Consider the following 23949-nt stretch of genomic DNA (forward strand, 5'->3'; position numbering starts at 1 on the left):
GTGGATTTTATCAGACACAGAAAAAAACGAGAGAATTGACATGCTGCAGATTTTTTTTTTTCTGCGCCAAAATCTACAACATGTGCATAGCAAATCAGGATTGTCATACTTTTTTGGCATGCATTTTTCCTTGCAGTATTAAAATCTGCAATAAAAAAACACTGCAAAAATGCTGTGGGCACACAGCCTTATAGCAGGCAAACATTTGGATAATGCTTTGAAGCTTATCCCTAGTAAAAACATGAAGTGTTTGTGGTCTTTATATATGGATATAGTAGTATACTCTCTAGATATGTACTAATATATAAGCTTCTCCACATTTTAGTTTTGTGGCTTGTTCTCCTTTACAGTGTGCTTTTGCTCTGTTTTTCCTCTGTAGAATCTGCCATGGTGTGCTAACTGCTGCTTTCCAAATTCAGCTTCTAGGGATCTCTTTGCCCCTATCGCCTCTTCTAGATAGTGAGCAATGTGCTGCGATATCCCTTCAGAAGTCTGTTCTTGTAGAGAGGTTAAAGGGAATCTGTCAGCAGGTTTTTGCTACCTCATCTGAGAACAGCATAATGTAGGAAAAGAGACCCCCAATTCCAATGATGCATCACTGTTCCAGCGGCTGCACTCAGTAACCTCAGATCTTAGATGTTGCAGAGCTCAAAAAGCCAACTTCGCTGACATCACAGCACTCGGTGTACATGGTATATTAATAGTGAGATGCTTATCAGTGGAGAAGGTGTGGTCGGTCTAGCAGGTGTGTAAGCTACATTTTGGGCAGTGATGGTCTCCTGGTAATAAAACAATTATCGTATGTAAACATCACACAGCATAACTAGTTACACATCTCTGAAATCTCGCTCAGCCCCCATCTCCTGCGGTCTTCAGATTACATGGCAAAAACCTGCTAACAGATTCCCCTTAATGCAGTGAATTTACCTTTAATGCAACACCTGGTAATCCAGAAGGTCTTGTGCATTTCTACAGGAAAAAAAAGATAAAGAAAATTTAGATACAAGTTTCTATTTCCCCCTTTTTGCCCCATTAAAAAATAGACGAAAAAACTACATGTGGTATCGCTGTGTATATATAGAACGGTCTGATCTATTAAAATATAAAAATTAGCCTGATCTGTTAACATTAACTAAAAAATAAAGTCAAGAGTGCCAAAATTGTGGGGTTTTTTTTGGTCGCTGCAATAAAAACGTCACATCTATCCCAAAATTGGATCTATAAGGCTGCTTTCACACCTCCGGCTTTTCCTGTGCCGCACAAGCCGGCGCTTTGCAGAAAAACCGCAACCGTTTTTTTTTTTGTTTTTTTTTGCCACCGGTTGCGATTTTCTTTGCGTAGACTTTCATTAGTGCCGGATTGTGCCGCATGGGCTTGCGTTCGGTCCGGTTTTTGCCACATGCGGCAGATTTAGCCGGATGGAACATTGCCTGGCACCTTTTTTTGTCCGGCAAAAAAAACCCGCATCGCGCCGCATCGGCGCGATGCGGGTTTTAGATTTGCAATGCATCCCTATGGCCGCCGCATGTGGTTTTTTACACTGCACACGCTCAGTAGCGTGCCGCAAGCGGCAAAAACCGGACGGGCCCCATGTCAAAAACTTATGCAAAGGATGCGGTTTGGTCGCCGCATCCGTTGCATAGGTTTTAGAGCCAGATTGGCCGGCTCTGCTAAAACCAGATGTGTGAAAGCAGCCTAAAAACGTAGTCTTACCCCACAAAAAATAAGCCATCACTTGGATCCATCAACTGAAAAATGAAAACTTTACTGGTCTTGGAAAATGGCTAAACAGACTTCAGTGTTGTCAGTTATGACCCTGTGTGCGATTTTACTTACTGTGACCGTTTCATCACCTGAGATTATCACTGGCAGACTACACCAGTCCGACCAAGCCCCTCCCCCTCTGACTAGCATCTGTCTATAGGCTTTGTATATAGAGAGTCTGTTGCCACATCTAAAAACTGATTGTGTCTCAACGGCTGCAGCCAGTAATCTAAGTGACGAACATAAATTGGGGATGCACAGCAATAAATCTACAATTCAATTGTGTGAGGGTGCATAAGCCCAAAGGAAACAATGGAAAACAAGAAAGCTTGGGCTAATAAAATGCACTCCACTCACTAATATGCAAAAAATTCAACTATGTTTATTTAGACAGACAATTAAAAACAAGGTGCCATAAAAAAAAACAAACAAAAAAAAACAAGGTGCCATCCATCATAATTGCCGCAATAACAGAATATAGTTGTCATAGGCAGAGTCCATATGGATCAATAAACGGAGGATATCAATATCAACAGGAGGCATAAACAAAGATAATATCCACATATAACAGGCCTCAATAATCACAATAAAGCTGAAATTATTAGTCACTGGGATCCAATAAATAACAATAATTCATAGCAAAATTGCACCAGAATTAATCAGTATACAATATACAACCTGTATCAGAATCCATACTGCCAAAACCAAGTGGACAAAAAAATCCCATCATTATTTAAATGCTGGCATGATTTACATATTGATAAGTCCCCACCCAGCGCGTGTCGCTTGTAAAACCAAGCTTCATCAGGGAAATAAGGAGAACAAGTAATCTAAGGCTGGTTTCACACTACGTCTTTTTAACATCCGCTGAAAACGTTATTTTAGCGGAAGTACGGATCCTGCTTTTACAGCAAATAACGTATGCAAACGCATCTGTTATTTTGCAGGATCCTGCACTGGATGTTTAGGGGCGGGCATTGGAGTCATGTGATCGGGAGTGAGGGGAACTAGACTGGGAGCCGGCTTCTGACAGCTGCAGACGCTGGTAACCAAGGTAAACATCGGCCTTGGATACCCGATATTTATCTTGGTTACGAGTGTCTGCAGCTGCTAGGAGCAGGGCTGTCTGCACACGTTACCAACGTAAACATCGGGTAACTAAGAGAAGTGGTTACCCGATATTTACCTTGGTTACGAGTGTCCGCAGCTCTCAGGTGGGAGAGAGAGGAAGGAGAGGAAGGGGGAAAGACATAGAGAGAGAGGGTGAGGGAGGGAGTAGAGAGATAGACAGATCACGCGAGACTGGTTCTGGGCATGCTCAGTACTTTCTGGGCATGCTCAGTACAAAAGCAGGATCCTGTCTATCAGCATGCCAGCGTTCACCTGCGTTTGCGTGCGTTATAGTCAGGATCCAGCAATTTGCAGTATTTGAACGGAGCTCAAAAACGCTACAAGTAGCGTTTTTGAAACATGTTAAAAAACTGCAAGTCACTGGATCCGCACTATAACGCACGCAAACGCAGGTGAACGGATGTTAACGCGAGTCCATTGCAAATGCATTGAAATGAAAACGCATTTGCACTGGATCCGCTTGTCCGCTAAAATAATGTTAAGGACGGATGTTAAAAAGACGTAGTGTGAAACCAGCCTAAGTGACACATCATTGAATTCAGGATCTCTTTGCTTACATCAGGCTGCTCTCAGATGAGGTAGTGAAAACCTGATGACAAATTCCCTTTAAGTCTGGCGCATATTGTGCCAGTCTTAATGAGTTGTGCCCTTAGACTTTTATTACCGGCCCACTGATGGTGGAGCTGGACCACACAATGTTTTAAATAGTTTTTCACAAATTTTTGGGTGATAAGTTAGTTTTAGCTGACAATCTGTACCATTAATATGTGATAACTTAGACTGGTGGGCATCCAACTAATCAGGAGAAGAGGGCACATGGTAGGATGGCAGCAGTGCGCATACTGGTCCGTCCCATAGAGAATGGAGGGATGGCTTGTGCACTGCTGCTCCGTTCTACCAGCGATAAAAGGTGGGGATTTTCCCAGGTTTGTAGCCCTTGCTTTCTGTGTATTGAAAAGAGATGTATAGGCTTTGATTCCAGATTTTAGCAATGTGTGGTCTAATACGTGCTCCTCCCGAATGAACTTGTGGCCCTTTTGAATGTTTTGGGGTTTTTGTTTGTTTAATTTTCAGGTCTTCCAAATGGTTTTGAAGAAGCTGATAAGGAAAAAGATCTAGAAGTTGCTCAAGTACGGAAAGTGGAACCACGCAGGAGATGTGCTTCAGAATCTAGTATTTCTTCAAACAACAGCATGCTGTGTAATTCAAGGTACAGAGCCTGTTTTATTTTTGCCCCTAGCGTGTAGTAATAACCTACTGATTTCCCATGTCACTGGAGAGACTCTAGTCTTCACATTATTCTTATTGGTAAGTGAGCGGTGGTGATTGTGCACACTTGGCATATATCATACAAGCCCCAGCCATAGTGCCACCATACAACTTCTCCACTTGTACAGAAGTGCAGTGGAAAGGGGCCGATACTGTGTGTGTGGGAGCAGCATGTTGGGTCTCAAAAAAAAATACAATTTCTTTTGTTTGTATTTTTGTCCCACTTAAGTACTTTTAAGATTGGACAATGATAAACCAAGTAATCACAAACTGCTTTTATACATTATTTTATTTACTGAAAGGGGAAAATTGCTATTCAGCCGTGCCTCACCCTGCATGACAAAAATATTGATCCTTTAACCACTTATTCAGTTGACATTTCTGATTCTTACATAGCCATAATCCCTGCCAGACCCAAAGTGAAGCAGCTCCGAAGTCTCCTAATGCAGCAGAAGAAAAGCCCAGCTCCACCAAATAAAATGTCCTGTGCATTTTATCTGAAAAATCAATAAAAAAGGCCAAACGTGCATAAAAATGACAATTCAAATCAAGTGCATGTGAGGAGCTGGAACTACAGCTAAGGCTGCTTTCACACTACTTTTTTTAACATCCGTCATGAACGTTTTTTTTAACGCAAAAGCAGATCCAGTGCAAATGCGTTTTCATTTCAATGAATTAGCAATGGACTCGCGTTAACATGCGTTCACCTGCGTTTGCGTGCATTATAGTGAGGATCCAGCGACTTGCAGTTTATTATTTTTCAAAAACGCTACTTGTAGCGTTTTTGAGCTGCGTCAAAATACTGCAAATTGCTGGATCCTGACTAAACAGCATGCAAACGCATGTGAACGCTGGCATGCTGATAGACAGGATCCTGCTTGCTCTACTGAGCATGCACAGAAACCAGCCTCGGGTGATCAGTCCCTCTCCTCTCTCCTCTCTCTCACCCTCTCCCTCCACCCTCTCTCTCCTCCCTCTCTCTCTCTGTCTCTCCCCCTCCCTCTCCTGTCTCTCTCCCACCTGAGAGCTGCGGACACTCGTAACCAAGGTAAATATCGGGTAACCACTTCTCTTAGTTACCCGATGTTTACGTGTACAGACGCTCGTAACCAAGATAAATATCGAGTATCCAAGCAAGTTACCCGATGTTTACCTTGGTTACGAACCTCCGCAGTTGTAAGAAGCCGGCTCCAAGTCTTGCACGTTTAGTTCCCCTCACTCCCGATCACATGACTCCAATGCCCGCCCCTAAACATCCAGTGACAGGATCCTGCAAAATAACACATGCGTTAGCATGCGTTTTTTGCTGTAAAAGCAGGATCCGCTTTTACAGCAAAAAAAGTTCATGACGCATGTTAAAAAAATGTAGTGTGAAAGCAGCCTAACATGGCAATCATCACTCTTAACCCTTTAACGACTGCGGGCAGTAAAATTACGTCCTAGCAGTCAGTGTTAATCTCCCACTGCTGCTGGTAGAGGAAGATCGGCGCACATCTCAGCCGATTTTATACAGCTGACATGTGTGCCTGCTAGGTACGAGCGGAATCATTATCCACCCGTACCATTTAACCCCTGAAATGGCGCTGTCAATAAGTGACAGCACCATTATAATCGCGGTAAAACATAACGTCCGGTGGTTGTCATGGTAGCACAGGGTCATGTGATGACTCCTGTAGCTCAAATGCCTCACTTACTGTTTCACCCGGCTGAGAGCTGGGTGAGACAGGAAATGAGCATATCTGTTGTTCACAGCTGTGTAGCTGTGATCAGCAGATATGGCAGAGCGATCAGACTGCTGATCCATATAGCCCCCTACGGGACCTAGTAAAATAATAAAAAAAATGTAAGTTTTAAAAAAATAAACTTAAAGGTTCAAATCACCCCCCTTTTGCCCCATGTAAAATTAAAGGGTTAAAAAATGAAAAATACACACATTTGGTATCACTGCGTTCAGAAATGCCCAATCAAAATACAAATTCAATTAATCTGATTGGTGAACGGCACAGCGGCAAAAAAAAGTTCCAAACGGCAAAATTGTTTTTTGGTCACCACAAATTTAGCGCTAAATGCAATAACAAGCGATCAAAACGTAGCATCAACGCAAAAATGGTACGGTAAAAATGTCGGCTCAAGACGCAAAAAATAAGCAGTCAATGAGCCATAGATCCCGAAAAATGAGACCGCTGCGGGTCACGGAATATGGCGTAAAACGTACGACCCTGTATTCGGACACACGTCTCCACCCCCCCTAGATAAAAGTAAACCTATACATGTTTGGTGTTTACGAACTTGCGCTGACCTCAAGCATCACACCCACACATCAGTTTTACCATATAGTGAACACAGTGAATAAAATATCTCAAAAACCATAGTGCTATCGCACTTTTTTTTTTTTTTCTTTTGCAATTTTTCTGCATTTGGAATTTTTTTTTTTGCAGTTTTCCATTAGACTCTATGGTAAAACTCATGGTTTCATTTAAAAGTACAACTCGTTCCCCAAAAAAACGAACTCTCACATGACCATATTGACTGAAAAATGAAAAAGTTACGTCTTTCAGAAGAAGGTCGGGAAAAAAAAAAGCAAAGAATCGGCCGGTTGTGAAGGGGTTAATTGTGGCCTAAAGTGTTGTCAGCTTATGAGGATAGCTGTGATCACTAGAAAGTGTCCGACCCTTTAGAAATAGGCCAGCTAGTGTAATCGAATTAACCCAATACTGCTAGAGTGGCCCCCAATACCTCCTCAGTGATATCAGAGGCTTATCGCACGTTATCACAAACCTTTCTATTGCCGCTGTCAGAGGTGACACAGCCAATTGGGTTTAAAGGGTCTTCATTACTAGACAATGTTTTCTAAATGCTCTTAGTGCTGAATAAAATCAAGAGGAAAAAAAAAAAACTGCTTACCTTTACTGGATCCCTAAGGTTTATATCTGATGTGTTGGGGTCCCGTTACACGCAGCGATGCACCAGCGATCTGACCTGGCAAGGAACGCTGGAACTGCGCTACATGGTCGCTGGTTAGCTGTCAGTCAGGCAGATCTCCTCAGCGATCAGCGACCCGTGTAACGACGGCTCTACTGGCTACCGGAGGAATCTCCAGTAATGCCAGGCCTGGATTCAGTTACCTGCTTTGCACTCCAGAGCTCTCACCTGCAGCCTGGTCTGATCTCAGAGTTTGCAGGACTGCACCGCGAGCGCCGAGTGATGGATTCCCCGGCGATTGCGGTTCAGTTCATAACCGCTGCAGACAGGCCGGGGTGCAATCTGGAGTTCACCTGAGAGCACTGGAGATCAGCCCGGCATGTCTTCAGCTGTCATGTACTGAATTGCAAGCACCGGGGAATCAATCACTCGGCGCTCGCGGTTCAGTCTAGGCTGTACTCCGCAGCTCAGGTGAGAGCTCTGGAGTGCAATGCAGGTAACTGAATCCAGGCCTGGTATTACAGGAGATTCCTCCAGTAGCCAGTCCGAGCCCCGCGCTCGTTGGTCTCCTGCCGTCAAACCCGCTGATGCGTGCTGCACAGCGGGAGACCAGCGAGCAAAAAATGGTCCTGATCGTTTTGTCACGATCAGCGGCCTCGCAGCAAGGGCCGCTCGCTTCTGGTCACACACCGAGACATCGCTAGCGAGGTCGCTAATACGTCACAAAACCTGTGACATTTCAGCGATCTCTCTAGCGATCTCGCTGTGTGTGACGGGGGCTTTAGCAGTGCAGCGTCTTCTATCCTGCACCGATCAGACTGGTGTCACAGGAGAAGATCTGTGATCTAGGAGAATGTGGACATGGCGTCCTTCCCTCATAACAAGTTGTATACGCACTATAAAAGGGTACAATTCTAAATGAATAATTGTCTAAAGTTTACCTGCGGTCTGTACATTTCTCTACGCTAAACTAGCTCAATGCCAGGACTTTGCAACTCTAGAGCTTGGTTACCACAGCAGCGGTCATCCAAATCTTTCCTGCAAAGCAAGAATTACTCAAATCTGAATTGGATAACCTGAAAGAAGTCTCACCAAAATGTTTATTCCATAATCCATCTTTATTATGAAAGTAATACATGTAAGTGCATAGAAATGCTTGCCTATCGCCATCCTAGGGTCACTTTTCCTGCTCACCTGGCCTGAAATCCACCTACAGGGATCACAAGGGTTTGTGTGGTTGGAGTCACTTTCTAAATGCAAGTCTACGGAGCCTGGTTTTTAAAGGGAAAAGGTCACCCAGTTTTTGCCTCAATCTGAGAGGTGTATAATACAGAGACACAGACCCTGATTACAGCAATGTGTCACTTATTGAGCTGCTTGCTTATTGTTTTGATAAAATTAATTGTTTTATCAGCAATAGATTATCACTAGAGGTCTAGTAAACCTGCTGGCATGTAGTCCTCCATATTAATGCGCTTTGTATAACACTCGCCCCCACAGAAATCTGCTAATCAGTGGAGTTGGTAGCGTAATGAAGAACTGTACATTCAAAGAACTAGATATGGAAGGAAAAAGGGTTTGGGACTCAGCACCAATGCAGTAATATAAAACTTGGAACTTTATTAGAAAATCTAAAACGAAGGTACACCGGTCATTGAAAAAATCGCCATATCTTGGAGGCAAGAGGTGTGTATATATAGCACTTTAGGTATGGAAAAAAAAATAAAAGCAAGGGCTTGCTTTTTTTTTTTTTTTTCTCCATACCTAAAGTGCTATATATACACCTCTTGCCTCCAAGATATTATGGCTTATGACTAAGGACTGCTTTTAATTTCCCTGTTTGTCCAGAACGCGTAAAGCCGCTAGGCAAATCGCATGGCGATTTTTTTCAATGACCGGTGTACCTTCGTTTTAGATTTTCTAATAAAGTTCCAAGTTTTATATTACTGCATTGGTGCTGAGTCCCAAACCCTTTTTCCTTCCATATCTACTCTGAATCACGGACCGGCCTGTCCGGGGGACTGCGGGCATCCATCCTTGCCTTGGAGACTTCATATGGGTGAGCTGAAACCTTCATTATTTACATTCAAAGAACTGCTAGATGTGCAGCATTGAAACAGTGATTTTATGTAAATGAGACATCGCTGGAATCTGGGTCCGTATCTCCACATTGTGCTGCTCTCAGATGGGGGGGCAAATTACTTGGTGACAGATTCCCTTGAAGTCTCATTGACACTGGGAAAGCAGAACTGCCCCTCACACTGGATTCTTTGTGTGGCGGCAGAGCGGTCACATGGGACCACGGCAATGTAAGGTGACAAGTATTGGAATACACTTCACAACAGTAGATCATTAGGACGGATTACGTAATAAAAATTTTGATAAGACTTCTAAAACAATATAATCTATAAAATATTACGGCACAGAAAATAAAGGTAATAAATCTAAGACACCCATCATGTGACCCGTTTCATTAGTTGTTGGGTTCCTTGGATGTGTCCCTTGCACAGAGCTGTTGTACGTCTAGCCTTTTGTTCTTGTACATGGGTCATAGTTTAGTTTAGCAAATACATGTTCATAGCATCTATACTGTAAGCTTGTCCAATCTTTTCTTTTTTTTTTTTTTTTTTTTTAATTCCTATGATTAATTTGTTAGAGGTATGTTTGCACACTGTTAATTAATTCTATTAATCTATATTTATACTTTATTTTTAGCACCTTTACTTTGCCAAAGTGCGGCAAAGGTAAACCTGCACTTGTACGACGTCACACAATAGAAGATCGGAGTGAACTTATATCTTGCATAGAGAATGGGAATTATGCAAGGGCAGCAAGAATCGCAGCAGGTATCTTTCCCATGTATTCTTCTGCATTGGTTTCCTTTTAAGTTATAGAACATGTCCTAGGGATTAGATGCATCTTGGAGGGCAGTAATCCATTAATGCACTATACCGGAGTGTTCATATTCGAACTAATCAACGGATAGTGTGCTTTACAGTACGATCTCTGAATTCAGACGCCCGTATGCTGTTTTTTTTTTTTTTTTTTTTGTTTTTTTTTTTTGTGTGTAATTATGTAATTACACTATGAAAAGATCTCCCACGCTCTGATTTAAAAAGGGGCTTTGTAGTGCCCTGTTTAGAGGGATGTGCATGCGGGAACAATGCCGTTTTTAATTCAGGAGCTTGTTACTGCCATAGAGGTGATCACTTAGTGGTGGAACCATAAATACAGGTTGATTTATCTATGAAAATGGACAGTGTTTTTGATGTAGGAAAATTTAGGTTGAGCTCTATTATTGACACCTAGGAATTAAAGGGTTTCTCTAAGAATGTAATGAAATGTCCCAGTCGCGTAATTCAAATGTCAGCTTGTCCTAATATCATGTTCAAAACAGACTACAATCTGAAGAAACGCAGCTCCCTTGCCCTGTGTCTCAACTGACTGTACCGTTGTGTCTTAAGCACACATACCTCCGTGAGCCAAGGAGGAAAGCTATGGCTTCAGAAAAAAATAAATCTTCTCAATGGCTGACTGAGCACAAAATGTTTTTTTTTTTTTTTTTGTTCAACAGCCTCATGCAAGCTCAGTCATCCAATGAGGTTAATTTTTTCTTGCGTCACAGCTCTTGTTCTCAGCTCATAGGTATGTGCGCTTAAAATACAGCGCTCTATCGCTTGAGACACGGGTCTTGTGAGTGTTTCTTTAGACTATAGCCGGTCTTGAGCATGTGACTAGGACAGCCTGGTGCTTGAAGTACATGATGGGCCATTTTATTACATTCTTGGAGAAACCCTAAAAAGGAATACCGTATTTTTCAGACTATAAGACGCACCTGACCATAAGACGCACCCTGGTTTTAGAGGAGGAAAATGGGAAAATAAAATTTTAAGCAAAAAATGTGGTCATGACACACTTATGGGGCGAGGATCTGCTGCTGACACGGTTATGGGGTAATGTCCTGCTCATATACTCCCCAGCCTGCTCATATACTCCCCAGCCTGCTCATATACTCCCCAGCCTGCTCATATACCCTCATCCTGCTCATATACCCTCATCCTGCTCATATACTCCCAATCCTGCTCATATACTCCCCAGTTTGCTATATACCCTCATCCTCATATACTCCCCAGCCTGCTATATACTCCCCATGCTGCTCATAATATACCCCTATCCTGCTATATGCCCTCATCCTGCTCATATACTCCCCAGCCTGCTATATACCCTCATCCTGCTCATATACTCCCCAGCCTGCTATATACCCTCATCCCGCTCATATACTCCCCAGCCTGCTATATACGCTGATCCTGCTCATTTACTCCCCAGCCTGCTATATACCCTCATCCTGCTCAAAAACTCCCCAGCCTGCTATATACCCTCATCCTGCTCAAAAACTCCCCATGCTGCTCAAAATATACCCCTATCCTGCTATATGCTCTCATCCTGGTGTATGGCCGCATCCTGTGGCACATAAAAAAAAATTACCGTTCATACTCGCCTAACCTCACTCCCTGCAGCACCACTCCACTTACCGTCTATGTCAGCCGCAGCGCCGCTGAATGCAACCGTCCCCCTGCAGCATCGCGATGTCCTCCGGTGGTCTGTGCCAGCAGCTGCGTGTGGACAGGTGCGCACAGCGATGACGTCATCGCTGTGCGCGCCGCTAGTCACGCAAGTCAGCTGACCGGACAGACTGGAAGAGGAGCGATGCTGAAGGGGAACGGTGAGTAATCTGTACTGATTCACTGCCCCCCCCCCCCCGCACTGATGATTATGTGCGGGGGGCAGTGAATACAGCTGCACATAATCACTCCAGGCTGTAGTTGCCAGGGGTGATCATGCGGGCCGAATGTTTCCCTGCCCATCCTCCCGCCCACCTGTCAGCGCCGACTTCACCGCTGAGAGATGGGCGGGAGGATAGGCATGCATATTAAATGAGCGGGCCCACGTGGTCACGGCAGGCTGCTACATAGCCTGCTCGTGCCCCCGATGACCCGCTCCTACGCAGCACCCTCATTCCCCGCAGCCACAGTCAGACCATAAGACGCACCCCCAACTTTCCCCCAACATTTGGGGGGGAAAAAGTGCGTCTTATGGTCTGAAAAATACGGTACTATATAAGTAATAGTTGCTCAGTCATTATTTTTTAGTCTGCAGTTTCAGTCTATAGTCGCACATAACTTTTAAACCTGGCCAAAAATGCTGCAAACCATACCATTTGAAAATAGAAAAAATGTTCTTGAAAGGTTTGTGTCGTCCTCTTTCTTCAGGAGCTCACCGCTCTTCTGCATACCAGTTTCCTGCTAGCCGGGAGTGTTGGGCTCCTGAAGACTGACAGTTTCACTAGCAGTCTGGTCGGGTATCAGGACCGAACTGTGCATTCATGATGCAAAAGCAGAGGCCACTTTGCATCCTGGGCAGCGGAAAGGCACGGGCTGGGAACCTGACCATATCACTCCTTGCTTATAAAACCCGGCACCTCTGATAGATTGGCTGGTAACCAAGGTTGTGAATAGTGCTCGATTAATGCTCTATTTTTGAGAAGGAAGTAGGTTTTTACAGGGCATTTGTCTCCAGGTTATTGCTCCTACATCATACTACTCTGATGGTGGAAGATACCCATTCCGGCTATGTATCATTTACTGTGCTGCTTGCTGCAGTATTAATAGTCCCTTTTTTATCTTGAACATTGAGCTCTGTTTAGCCCACACCACTGACTACTAGCTTTCTGCCTATGCACAGTGTACACACAAAGCAGCCAATCAGTGGTGTGGGTGGGGTTAGACAGCTCATGAATATGGAGGAGTACATGGCGGCAGCATGCTTACTAGTCCTCAAGAGAAGCTCCGGTGATTAAAATGACTGTTTTAATAAAATATAATAGCAAGCAGCCCAGTAAGTGATAGCATCGGGGTCTTTACATCCCACTGCTCTCAGATTAGGTGGAGAAAATTAGGTGACAGATTGCTTGTTAATAATGGGTAAATTGCAAAGTTGCTTGTTTTTACAATTCTACTCATTGTTAGTAAGGTGAGACGTCTCCCCTGTATGACGTGTTGCGCAGTATAAAAATTGGTGTTTTTATATGGCAACATTACAAATGGCAATCTGCACCCACTGGATTTTTGGTCACTGGTTGCATGCGTCTTTGCCGTCAGATACTGCAGTGAAAGTCATGTGCAGCAGCTATGACTTGGCTGTTTTGTTTTTTTTTTTTTTTTGTTCATTTTTTTGCAGCGAAGTCATAACCCCAAAAACAGCAATTTACACAGTTTTGGTTGCCCAATTTGTTTGAGATTTGCCATAATACGACCACACTGTGTAGACTTAGTGTAATCATAAATTTGATACGTTGCTGCATTTTTAACGCGTGCTAAAACCTGCCAATTTCTTTGTTCTGTTTTTTTTTTCCTTTTGGTTTTTTAATTTTATTTTTAAGAAGTTGGACAAACAAATATGTGGGTATCTACAAGTGCAACTGCAGCCTTTCTTGAACCTTTAAAAGTGGTGTGGGCCAAGTGCAGTGGTTATCCTTCTTATCCAGCATTGGTAAGAACTGCTTTTATTTTTCTAGAAGACATCAGTTGCCATAATATCATGTACATCATATAGCTGTCATTGTAGATGTAGTATATATTATTCCTGACTTTTCTGCACAATCTGATGCATGTCTTCTGTTAGATAATAGACCCAAAGATGCCACGTGTTGGGTGTCATCACAATGGTGTTGCAATACCCGTTCCTCCCATGGATGTGCTAAAAACTGGAGAACAGATGCAAACAAGAGCTGAAGAAAAGCTATTTTTGGTTCTATTTTTTGACACTAAAAGGAGCTGGTAAGTCTAATGGTGGTCTGTGATGCTTACCACGGTCATACCCGTCACAATAAATGGCTTGTTTTGTCACTTTAGAGGCATGCCAAGAGTTCTGTTTAATTGATTTGTTAGTATTGTTCACATGGTACTTTTGATTGTGCACTAAAGTTAACAGCACAAATACAGCAATGATTATCTGTTTAAGCTCCTGAGATCCTGCTATCCACCGCCAATTCTAATAGATCTAGGTTCTGCACACTTATGTGCCATGCTAAATTCCCACTGGACATTCCTGATTGTGACCTCTGTTTGACTATTCTCCTTGTTTACAATTTTGTCCCCAATTTGACCTCATGGTTTTAGCATAGTTAACAGACCATTCTCTTGCCTCATGGTTGGCTCCTCCAGACAGCAGCCCTTCTATGTAAGCAATCCAGTGGACACCATTGTTAGACCAGATTCCTGTACAGGGATAGTGAAGGCCGGGCTTTCTCTAGAATCTGCCAAACTGAAAGGCTTGTGCTAAGTCTCTCCGCTGTAGCCTTTGAGACTTTAGCCTCTGACAGACTTAAAACTATCCCAAAATCAGAGGCCATAACAGCTTATGTATACCTTACTAATGGACTAACCATTAAACCTTATCAGAGTGTCTAATAGCTCCATATCAGGCACTCAGACTTTAGAAAAACACCTTTTTGAGTGGTACCGGACAGAATTGGGGAGAAATGTTCGGGTATGTGCTCACAATCAGGAGAGCCTGCGTTCTGGATGCAGTGTCTTTTCTCTTGCGGAGACACTACTGTCCTTGCCCAGGATCAGGATTCTGGGTGCAGTAGATTTTCACTGTTCTCCTGCTAAGAACACTTGTGTCTCCGCAAAAAGAAATTGACATATTGCGGCTCAGAAGCTGCGCCTCATGGGAGTTTACGTTGCGGAAAAAAGCATTGTGTGCAGGAGATTTCTATAAATCCAACCACCGTGCTTCTACTGTACAACGCTGCATATTGGACGCAGCAAAACGATGCGTCTAAAGCGCCGCTAATCCGGATTGTGGGCACTCGCCCTTATAAAATGGCTTGAAGCATGGCTACACTATTATATATATATATATATATATATATATATATATATATATATATATATATATATTCATATTCATATTCCTAGTAAAGTCTGAGATTGCAGAAATTTCATGGGTAATTTCATGTTTTTTTGTTTTGTTTTTTTTTTTTTTTTTTTTTTGTTTTCCCTGACTTAAAAAATTGAGTTTTTGGGAACTGTTGCATGTCAATTCTTTTTTTTGCAATGTTTTTCACCTGTAAAAAGCAGTAAATGCATCAAAAACCTCTGCTGTTATCAGGTTTTGCCGCATTTTAGGTGAATAAAATTGCAGGTGTGAAATCCATTTTATTTGATCATTCCCATGTATCCTCACATGATCACAGATGTCTGTTTCTGAAAGCGCAGGTTAATTATATGAGCAATGTGTGTTAATGTAAATTCCCGACCAATTCCTCTTCCTCCGGCTGATCTTTTGCAATTATTTCTTCATGAACTAGTGTAGCCTTCATCAGGCTGCACCTCCTAAATGAATACAGCTGTTTTTGTTCAAAGTCACTTTTTTTTTTTTTCCAGACCAAATTTTTCAGAGAGAAACTGTAGGTATATATCTCCCTGAGAACTACAAAAGTGATGATAAAATATGGTAGTTTATTAATTTTAAAGGATTTTTTGTTTTTTTATAAAAAAAACAACTAAAAGGAGCCTCACTGAAGGGTGCCACAGACAACACGGTTTGATAGTTAAATACTCGCAAAGGCATGAATAGTGGGGAAAAGAAGGGAAAGAATTAAGGCAATGTAAATGGTAACAATGACCATATTTTACCCTTAAAGTGAACCTGTAAAGTGCAATAAACACCCAGAACCACTAACAGTTCTGGTTTTATATTGCTAATCCCTACCTAAAGGCCACGTCACACTAAGCAACATCGCTGCTAAGGAACAACTTTTGTGACGTAGCAGCGATGTTGCTAGCGATGTTGTTGTGTGTGACATCCAGCAACAACCTGGCCCCTGCTGGGAGGTCGTTGGTTGTTGCTGAATGTCCTGAACCATTTTTTAGTTGTTGCTCTCCCGCTGTGAAGCACAGATCGCTGGGTGTGACAGCGAGAGAGCAACAACTGAATGTGCAGGCATCAGGAGCCGGCTTCTGCGGACGCTGGTATCCACGGTAAACATTGGGTAACAAAGAAGCCCTTACCTTGGTTACTCGATATTTACCTTCGTTACCAGCGTCCGCCGCTCTCAGCTGTCAGTGCCGGCTCCCTGCTCTCTGCACGTGTAGCCACAGTACACATCGGGTAATTAACCCCATGTGTACTGTGGCTAGGAGTGCAGGGAACAGGAACCGGCACCGACAGCTAAGAGCGGCGGACGCTGGTAACGAAGGTAAATATCGGGTAACCAAGGTAAGGGCTTCTTGGTTACCCGATGTTTACCATGGTTACCAGCGTCCGCAGAAGCCGGCTCCTGCTGCCTGCATTACTGCACATCGGTAATTAACCCGATGTGTACTGTAGCTAGGTGTGCAGGGAGCCAGCGCTAAGCGGTGTGCGCTGGTAACCAGGGTAAATATCGGGTTGGTTACCCGATATTTACCTTAGTTACCAAGCGCAGCATCGCTTCCACGCGTCGCTGGGGGCTGGTCACTGGTTGGTGAGATCTGCTTGTGTGACCGCTCACCAGCAACCCGTGTAGCGACGCTCCAGCGATCCCTGCCAGGTCAGGTTGCTGGTGGGATCGCTGGAGCGTCGCTTAGTGGGACATCTCACCAGCGACCTTGCAACTTACCAGCGATCCCTATCAGGTTGTATTGTTGGGATCGCTGGTAAGTTGTTTAGTGTCACTGGACCTTAACTATCCCTGTATACACTGGCATAGATAAAGGGATCTTTAGGAAAAGTGTTTCTAAAGATCGTAGATTATATGCGAATGAGGCCAAGGACTTAGCCGCAAGGGCGTGAGTTCCCTTGGCTAGTTGGCCCACACAGCATGCTAGCACGCCCCTGTGGGTGTACTAATACGCTAATGCATACGCAGCGATGCCGCACATACCTCAGTCTTGATGGTGGCTGGCAGAGGATAGATGCGCACTGCCCAGGACTTCCAGTCATGCACATTATACCTCACTGAAGCCAGGAAGCTTACAGCCCGGCATCAATTTAGTGCGCATTATCGGAAGTCCAGGGGACTCCGAATCATGCACAGTGCACATCCACCTTCCGCCGGCCGCCATCAAGACTGAGGTATGTGCAGCGCCGCTGCGTATGCATTAGCTATTAGTACGCCCACAGGGGTGTGCTAGCATGCTATGTGGGCCAGCTAGCCAAGGGAACTCACACCCTTGCGACTAGTCCCTGGCCTTATTAGCATATAATAAACTATCTTTGAAAATTCTTTTTCTAAAGATCCCTTCATCTATTGTATACAGGGATGGTTTAGGCAGGGATTAGCAATATACACCCAGAACTGCTTGTGGTTCTGGGTGCATATTGGACCTGACAGGGTCCCTTTAATCCAACTATACTGATGATACAATGATAAGTGTTAAGCAGCTGTAATATAATCACTAGGTAATAAAGGCTGTTATGCTGCCACATAAAGACTCACCGCTGGAAGTCAGTGCAATTGGACCAATATGTAAAGACTCACCACTATTAAAGGGTTTGTCCCTAGAACAAAGATTTTAATCAATAGCTCTTGGAATAATAATTTGTATATTTAGATGTGTTTTAAAAAAAAAAAAAAAAAAAAAAATGTGCATGTGTGAAGATAATTTTATATATGTATCCCTGTTATGTACTGTGTAATGGCCGTGTCTGACTGTACTGGGACATGGTCTGATCTCACTATCTCCAATGCAGGGGAGGACGTGTTAAAAAGAAAAAAAAAAAAAGCACAGTATTACAAATTATTCTTTCCTTTTGGAAAATGTTTTACCTCAAACAGGCAGGGAAATGTTTAAAGTCTCAAAAATAATCTGCTCTAATGGTGTAATGTTTTTTTTTTTTTTTTTTAACCTCCACCCCGACCCAGGAGATGTGGTATGATCAGACCATGTTCCTGTATGGTCAGACACAGCCATTACACAGCACATAGCAGGGACACGTTAAATATAAGATTATCTCAGCACAGGAACATTTATTTTTTTCCCCCCCCCAGCACATCCAATGTCAAGATCTGTTGAATAAAATTAATTTTAAAATAATCTTTGTTCATGGGGGAAACCCCTCTATTCTATGTACTGGGTTCCGTGGCCCTCAACCCTATTGTACGTTTCGCTCGTCTGCGTCTTCTGGGGGTATGTGAGATACATCCTCAGAAGAAGCAGATGAGTGAAATGTGTGTTGGGGTTGAGGGGCACAGCACCAAGTACATAGGACAATAGCAGTAAGTTTTTATATATTGATATTGCACAGCTTATACGATTTGGTATCAAAATGTAGGTGCCAGTTAAATTGATTTACAGCGGTGAGTCTTTACATATTGGTATCTAAATACAGGGACCAGTTACATTGACTTAAAGCTACATTGACCATACAGCCATTATTGCCTAGTGATTATATAACAGCCATCTATCGCTTATTATTATATCAGTATAGTTGGATTAATGGGAGAGCCCATATATAATACCCACACTAATTAATATATATATATATATATATATATATATATATATATATATATATATAGATATATAGATATAGATATATACATATATAGATATATACATATATAGATATATACATATATAGAGATATATAGATATATAGAGATATATAGATATAGAGATATATAGAGATATATAGAGATATATAGAGATATATAGAGATATATAGAGATATATAGAGATATATAGAGATATATAGAGATATATAGAGATATAGAGAGATATAGAGAGATATAGATAGATATAGATAGATATAGATAGATATAGATAGATATAGATAGATATAGATAGATATAGATAGATATAGATAGATATAGATAGATATAGATAGATAGATAGATATCTCACATACGCGCGCACAGACACAAGATATATATGTATACATATATAATGTATATGTGTATGTAATATATAAAATATATTACAATCTAATGTGTGTGTGTGTACCAAGTGAGCACTGGTGATATAGTCGTTACCATTTACATCACTTTGATTATTTCCCCACCACTCATGCCTTTGTGAGTAGTAAACTAATTGACTGGGTCATTCAGGGTCCTGGTCAGGGAGGGGCCTTTTTTTTTTTTTTTTTTAAACTTTTTTAATCCCTTTACATTATTGATGTGATAAAAATATATTAACTTTTATGATTCTCCTTTTTAGTAGAGGTACAGTATATCGTTTCTCTGAGATGTATAGAAAAACTTTCCCCTTTACAAATTGTTCAAATTGCCCTTTTTTCCAACAATGTTTTCTGGTGTCTCACACACCGTGCATTGGTGGCCTAGCACCTTGTATTGTTTATGCTTCCAAGGTGGATTCTGAAAATCGCAGGAGAAACGGCATTGCTTTTTGTCTGCAGGCCTTTTTTACTGTCGAGATCAGGTTTTGGCTGCAGAAAAAAGTGAGAACATAGCCTAAATAAGAAATCACATGTAGTGTCTGAACTACAAGGGCGTCTCAACTTAGAATAACCTCAAAAAGGTAATTTATTTTAGTAATTCAATACAAAAAGGGAAACTCAGATTCTTTAGCAATGACCTTTTGTGGCTTAGGCGGGCTTTGCACGTTGCGACGTCGCAGGCCGATGCTGCGATGTCGCACGCGATAGTGCCCGCCCCCGTCGCAGGTACGATATCGTGTGATAGCTGGCGTAGCGAAAACTATCGCTACGCCAGCTTCACACGCACTCACCTGCCCTGCGACCGTCACTCTGGCCGGCGACCCAGCGACGTCACACGGCAGGCGACCAATAGGAGCGGAGGGGCGGAGATGAGCAGGATGTAAACATCCTGCCCAGCTCCTTCCTTCCGCATATCCTACGGAAGCCGCAGTGACGCCGGTAGGAGATGTTCCTCGCTCCTGCGACTTCACACACAGCGATGTGTGCTGCCGCAGGAACGAGGAACAACATCGGACCGTCGCGTCAGCGTAATTATGAATTACGCCGACGCTGCAACGATGATACGATTACGACGATTTTGCGCTCGTTAATCGTATCATCAAGGCTTTACACACTACGATATCGCATGCGATGCCGGATGTGCGTCACTTTCAATTTGACCACACCGACATCGCACCTGCGATGTCGTAGTGTGCAAAGCCGCCCTTACCCTCCTTGTGGAGTGTCAATGACTGCCTTCTGGACATCTGTCAAGTCAACAGTCTTCCTCATGATTGTGTAGCCTACTGAACCAGACTAAGGGACCATTTTAAATGCTTAGGAAGCCTTTGCAGGTGTTTTGTGGTAATTATTCTGATTTTCTGAGAATGACTTTTGGGTTTTCATTGGCGGTAAGCCATAATCCTCAACATTAACAGAACTAAACCCTTGAAATAGATCACTGTTTGTAATGACTTTATATAATATATGTGGTTCCCTTTTTGTATTGAATTTCTGACTTTTTGATTATATTCTAATTTAAATGCACTTCTGTGTTTCTGGGAATTGACTTGTCATGGGCCGTCCTGAACTTGCCATCGTGTACAGAGCGGCCTTATTTGTTACATGTCTTTACACATGTTGGTTGACATTTTAATTTCTTTTTCTTACGCGTTAGGCAATGGCTTCCAAAATCCAAAATGGTTCCTCTTGGCATTGATGAAACAATTGACAAGTTGAAAATGATGGAAGGACGCAACTCAAGCATTCGAAAGGCGGTGCGTGTGGCTTACGATCGCGCATTGAACCATTTAAGCCGGGTTCAAGGGGAATCTGTTAGCGACTTCAGTGATATTGACTAAAGAAGGTGCTACGAAGACACAACACGCCTCATGTACTCTCTAAGCTTTATTTCTAACCTCTTCCTCGGAAAGAATGTATTGAAGACACAATTCCTAACCTTTTTGAATGGGTGAAGATGTTTTTGTACAGGAGCATGAACCTATTGCTGCCATTTGGATGATTTTAATGTAGTTTGGAGGAGCTTCCACTAAAGTTGTTAAATGTTATTATGTTTATAGTGTTCATAATGTGTACATAAATGTATATTGGGAAACACTTAACTTATTCTGACCTGGAGATGATTCATAAATTCCCTTCAGGCTAAAGCCTGGGACTATCTTGTTTTTATTTTTAATTTTGATTTAAAATTTAGGTTTTTTTTTTGTTTTTTTTTGTTTTTTTTTTTTTTACTGGATGAGCCTTAGCACCACTTTACCCAAGGATTTTGTTTTTTGTTTTGTTTTTTTAATATGCTAGAATGGAAGACAGCTATGTTTAAAATATATTTAAGGAATATACTGCTGCCTAGCGTGTCCACTCTCCTATTTTGACTACTGTAACTATATAAGTATTTTAAATGGTGTATTTACCCTGGCAAAGAGGACAATGTGCTGTTATCTATGGTTACTTTTTATTTCAACCGGGCATTGGAAAAATCTAGCCTTTGGCTATTAAGGCTGGTGTCTAGATATTTGCAGTTGTGGGTTCTTCCCTGCAGTTAACAGAATATGTTGTAGATTATTTAAGCTTTTTTTTTTTTTTTTTTTCTCCCCCCCCCCCCCCCCGCCAATTTTACCAATTTGGCAAACAAATATAGGCAAATATGTCCTTTTTCATAAACAGTATCTCCTTGTTGCACTCAATTACAGCCCATTCCCCTACCCCCTCACCCCCCCCCCCCCCACAGTTTAAAAGGTTTCACTTTTTTAATATATTTTTAATATTTTGGAGAGAAGGATTTTTTTTTTCCAGCACATTGTTCTCTTTAAATTCCCACTACCTTTTGCCCATAGATTTTATTTTTTTTATATACATAAATATATATATATACGTTTACTTATATGTGCCTGGGTTTGTTTATATAAAAAAAAAGTTTAATTTTGCTTTAAATGAAAATTAAATTGTCAAATTCTATTAACATATTTTATTTCTGGCACATAGCTATCAACATGCTTTCGAAGAAATATGCATCAAAATCTGTTATGGAACATGAGGTTGCTTTTCTATTTTTTTTTTTTTTTTTTTTTTTTTTTTATTTTTTTCCCCCTTACGAAATGGGTTTAGGTAACCTGTTCTAATTTAGAAGCTTGGTAGCAATAGAAACCTTTTGGATACATTTTGTATGGTACATGTGATGTATATAGAATTAGTACTTTATTTTTAAGACCTAAAGCATTATGTTAGGGACATATATGTACGGTGGGTTTCCAGAGCTGCATTTTTATATTAAAATAAAAAGTCAAGATTTTGATGTACCTTAGCATCCTGCTGCTGTTCTGAATTTTTGCTAATCTGTTCTTCAAAATAGCAAGTTCATTGTTGCCTGTGCTCATTATATTGAAGACTTTCATATCCATTTAACCAAATGAACCCTCAATAATGCGGGGGGTTTGATGAATGCTCCAAAATCCCATCAACTCTGGTGATTTTATTTTTTTTTTCTCTGCATTCTCACCACTATCAAAGTAGTGTTGCAGTTAATCATTTTGGGTGCATTTGTTAGGCAATCGATGGAGACCCCAATTTTTGCACCCCCAGCCAATATTAAATGCAATTTATGCCACAGGTTTGTTTTGTATTGGTGTGTACTTTTATTCACTACAGATACTTACCGTATTTTTCGGACTATAAGACGCACCCTTGTTTTAGAGGAGGAAAAAAAAATATAATTAAAGTAAAAGAATGTGGTTATGATACACTGTTATTTTACTGCTGACAGTGTTACTGAGGTAATAATATCCCCAAATTCTGTCCTTATATCCCCCATTCTGGGTACCTTCCAGGTATATATGGCCCCCATCGTGGAATATGTATGTTCCCCATCATTAAATGTGTGATCCTCCAATCGTGTGTGTGTGTGTGTGTGTGTGTGTATAGTTATATAGTGTGTATAGTTATATAGTGTGTGTGTGTGTATATAGTTATATTGTGTGTGTATATAGTTATATTGTGTGTGTATATAGTTATATTGTGTCTGTATATAGTTATATTGTGTGTGTATATAGTTATATTGTGTGTGTATATAGTTATATTGTGTGTGTATATAGTTATATTGTGTGTGTATATAGTTATATTGTGTGTGTGTATATAGTTATATTGTGTGTGTGTATATAGTTATATTGTGTGTGTGTGTATAGTTATAGTGTGTGTGTGTGTGTATATAGTTATAGTGTGTGTGTGTGTATATAGTTATATAGTGTGTGTGTGTGTATATAGTTATATTGTGTGTATATAGTTAGTGTGTGTGTGTGTAGGTGTGTGTGTAATATATATATATATATATATATATGATCCAACCCTATCCAGGTGTACAGTAATGCCTTTATATATTATTTATTGCCTTACTTTTACTGATGTGATGCATTGCTCACCATGCTTCACTTTGGTCCTGGCATTACAAACAAAGTCTCCCATTTCTGAAGAGGACCTGCAGTGATGTAATGAAGAGGCGGGCTCTGTGCTGTTCTGTGCTGCTCTGGCCACCCCTCTGCATTACATCACTGTAGGTCCTTGTCAGCTACGGGAGACTGAGCAGAGGCAGGAGCAAAGTGAAAGTAATTTGAGCCCTCAGCACAGAGACTGCGGCTGTGCTGTGAAGGTATGCCGTGCTCTGGCCCGGACATGCAGTGATCTGCACTTCCCCCGGGCCAGATATGACTGCAGCGGCAGCCTTCTCCTGCCTCCTTCACAGCGGCCACAGTCTCCCCAGCCGCTGCAGGAAGCCGGCGTCTGGAGCTCCCACGTGTGACCGCTGTTTACATTAAACAAGTATTTATTAGCTGCTCCTCACACCCGCTGAGCCTGACTGCAGAGAGAGGTGGGCGGGGAGCAGCTAATGAATATTCCTTTACTTTAAGCACCGGGCACACGTGGTTT

At 41.9% G+C, this 23949-nt stretch overlaps 1 protein-coding gene across 4 annotated transcripts in view; it reads left to right on the forward strand.

The window, feature by feature from the left end:
• BRD1 (bromodomain containing 1) overlaps window positions 1-22676 on the forward strand; it is a 97171-nt gene extending 74495 nt beyond the window's left edge. For 2 of the 4 annotated variants that reach the window (XM_075345105.1, XM_075345106.1), the window contains exons 9-13: window positions 3970-4105; window positions 9802-9932; window positions 13526-13635; window positions 13768-13922; window positions 20690-22674. In XM_075345105.1, coding sequence (XP_075201220.1) covers window positions 3970-4105; window positions 9802-9932; window positions 13526-13635; window positions 13768-13922; window positions 20690-20873 — 716 coding nt within the window. In that variant the 3' untranslated portion in view covers window positions 20874-22674. Of the gene's footprint in view, window positions 1-3969; window positions 4106-9801; window positions 9933-13525; window positions 13636-13767; window positions 13923-20689 lie in introns of all 4 variants that reach the window. The other 2 variants (XM_075345108.1, XM_075345107.1) reach the window with 2 other exon arrangements.
• The last annotated feature ends 1273 nt before the right edge of the window (window positions 22677-23949 follow it).

The sequence above is a fragment of the Anomaloglossus baeobatrachus genome, chromosome 4, assembly GCF_048569485.1.
Source record: "Anomaloglossus baeobatrachus isolate aAnoBae1 chromosome 4, aAnoBae1.hap1, whole genome shotgun sequence".
Taxonomy (NCBI): domain Eukaryota; kingdom Metazoa; phylum Chordata; class Amphibia; order Anura; family Aromobatidae; genus Anomaloglossus; species Anomaloglossus baeobatrachus.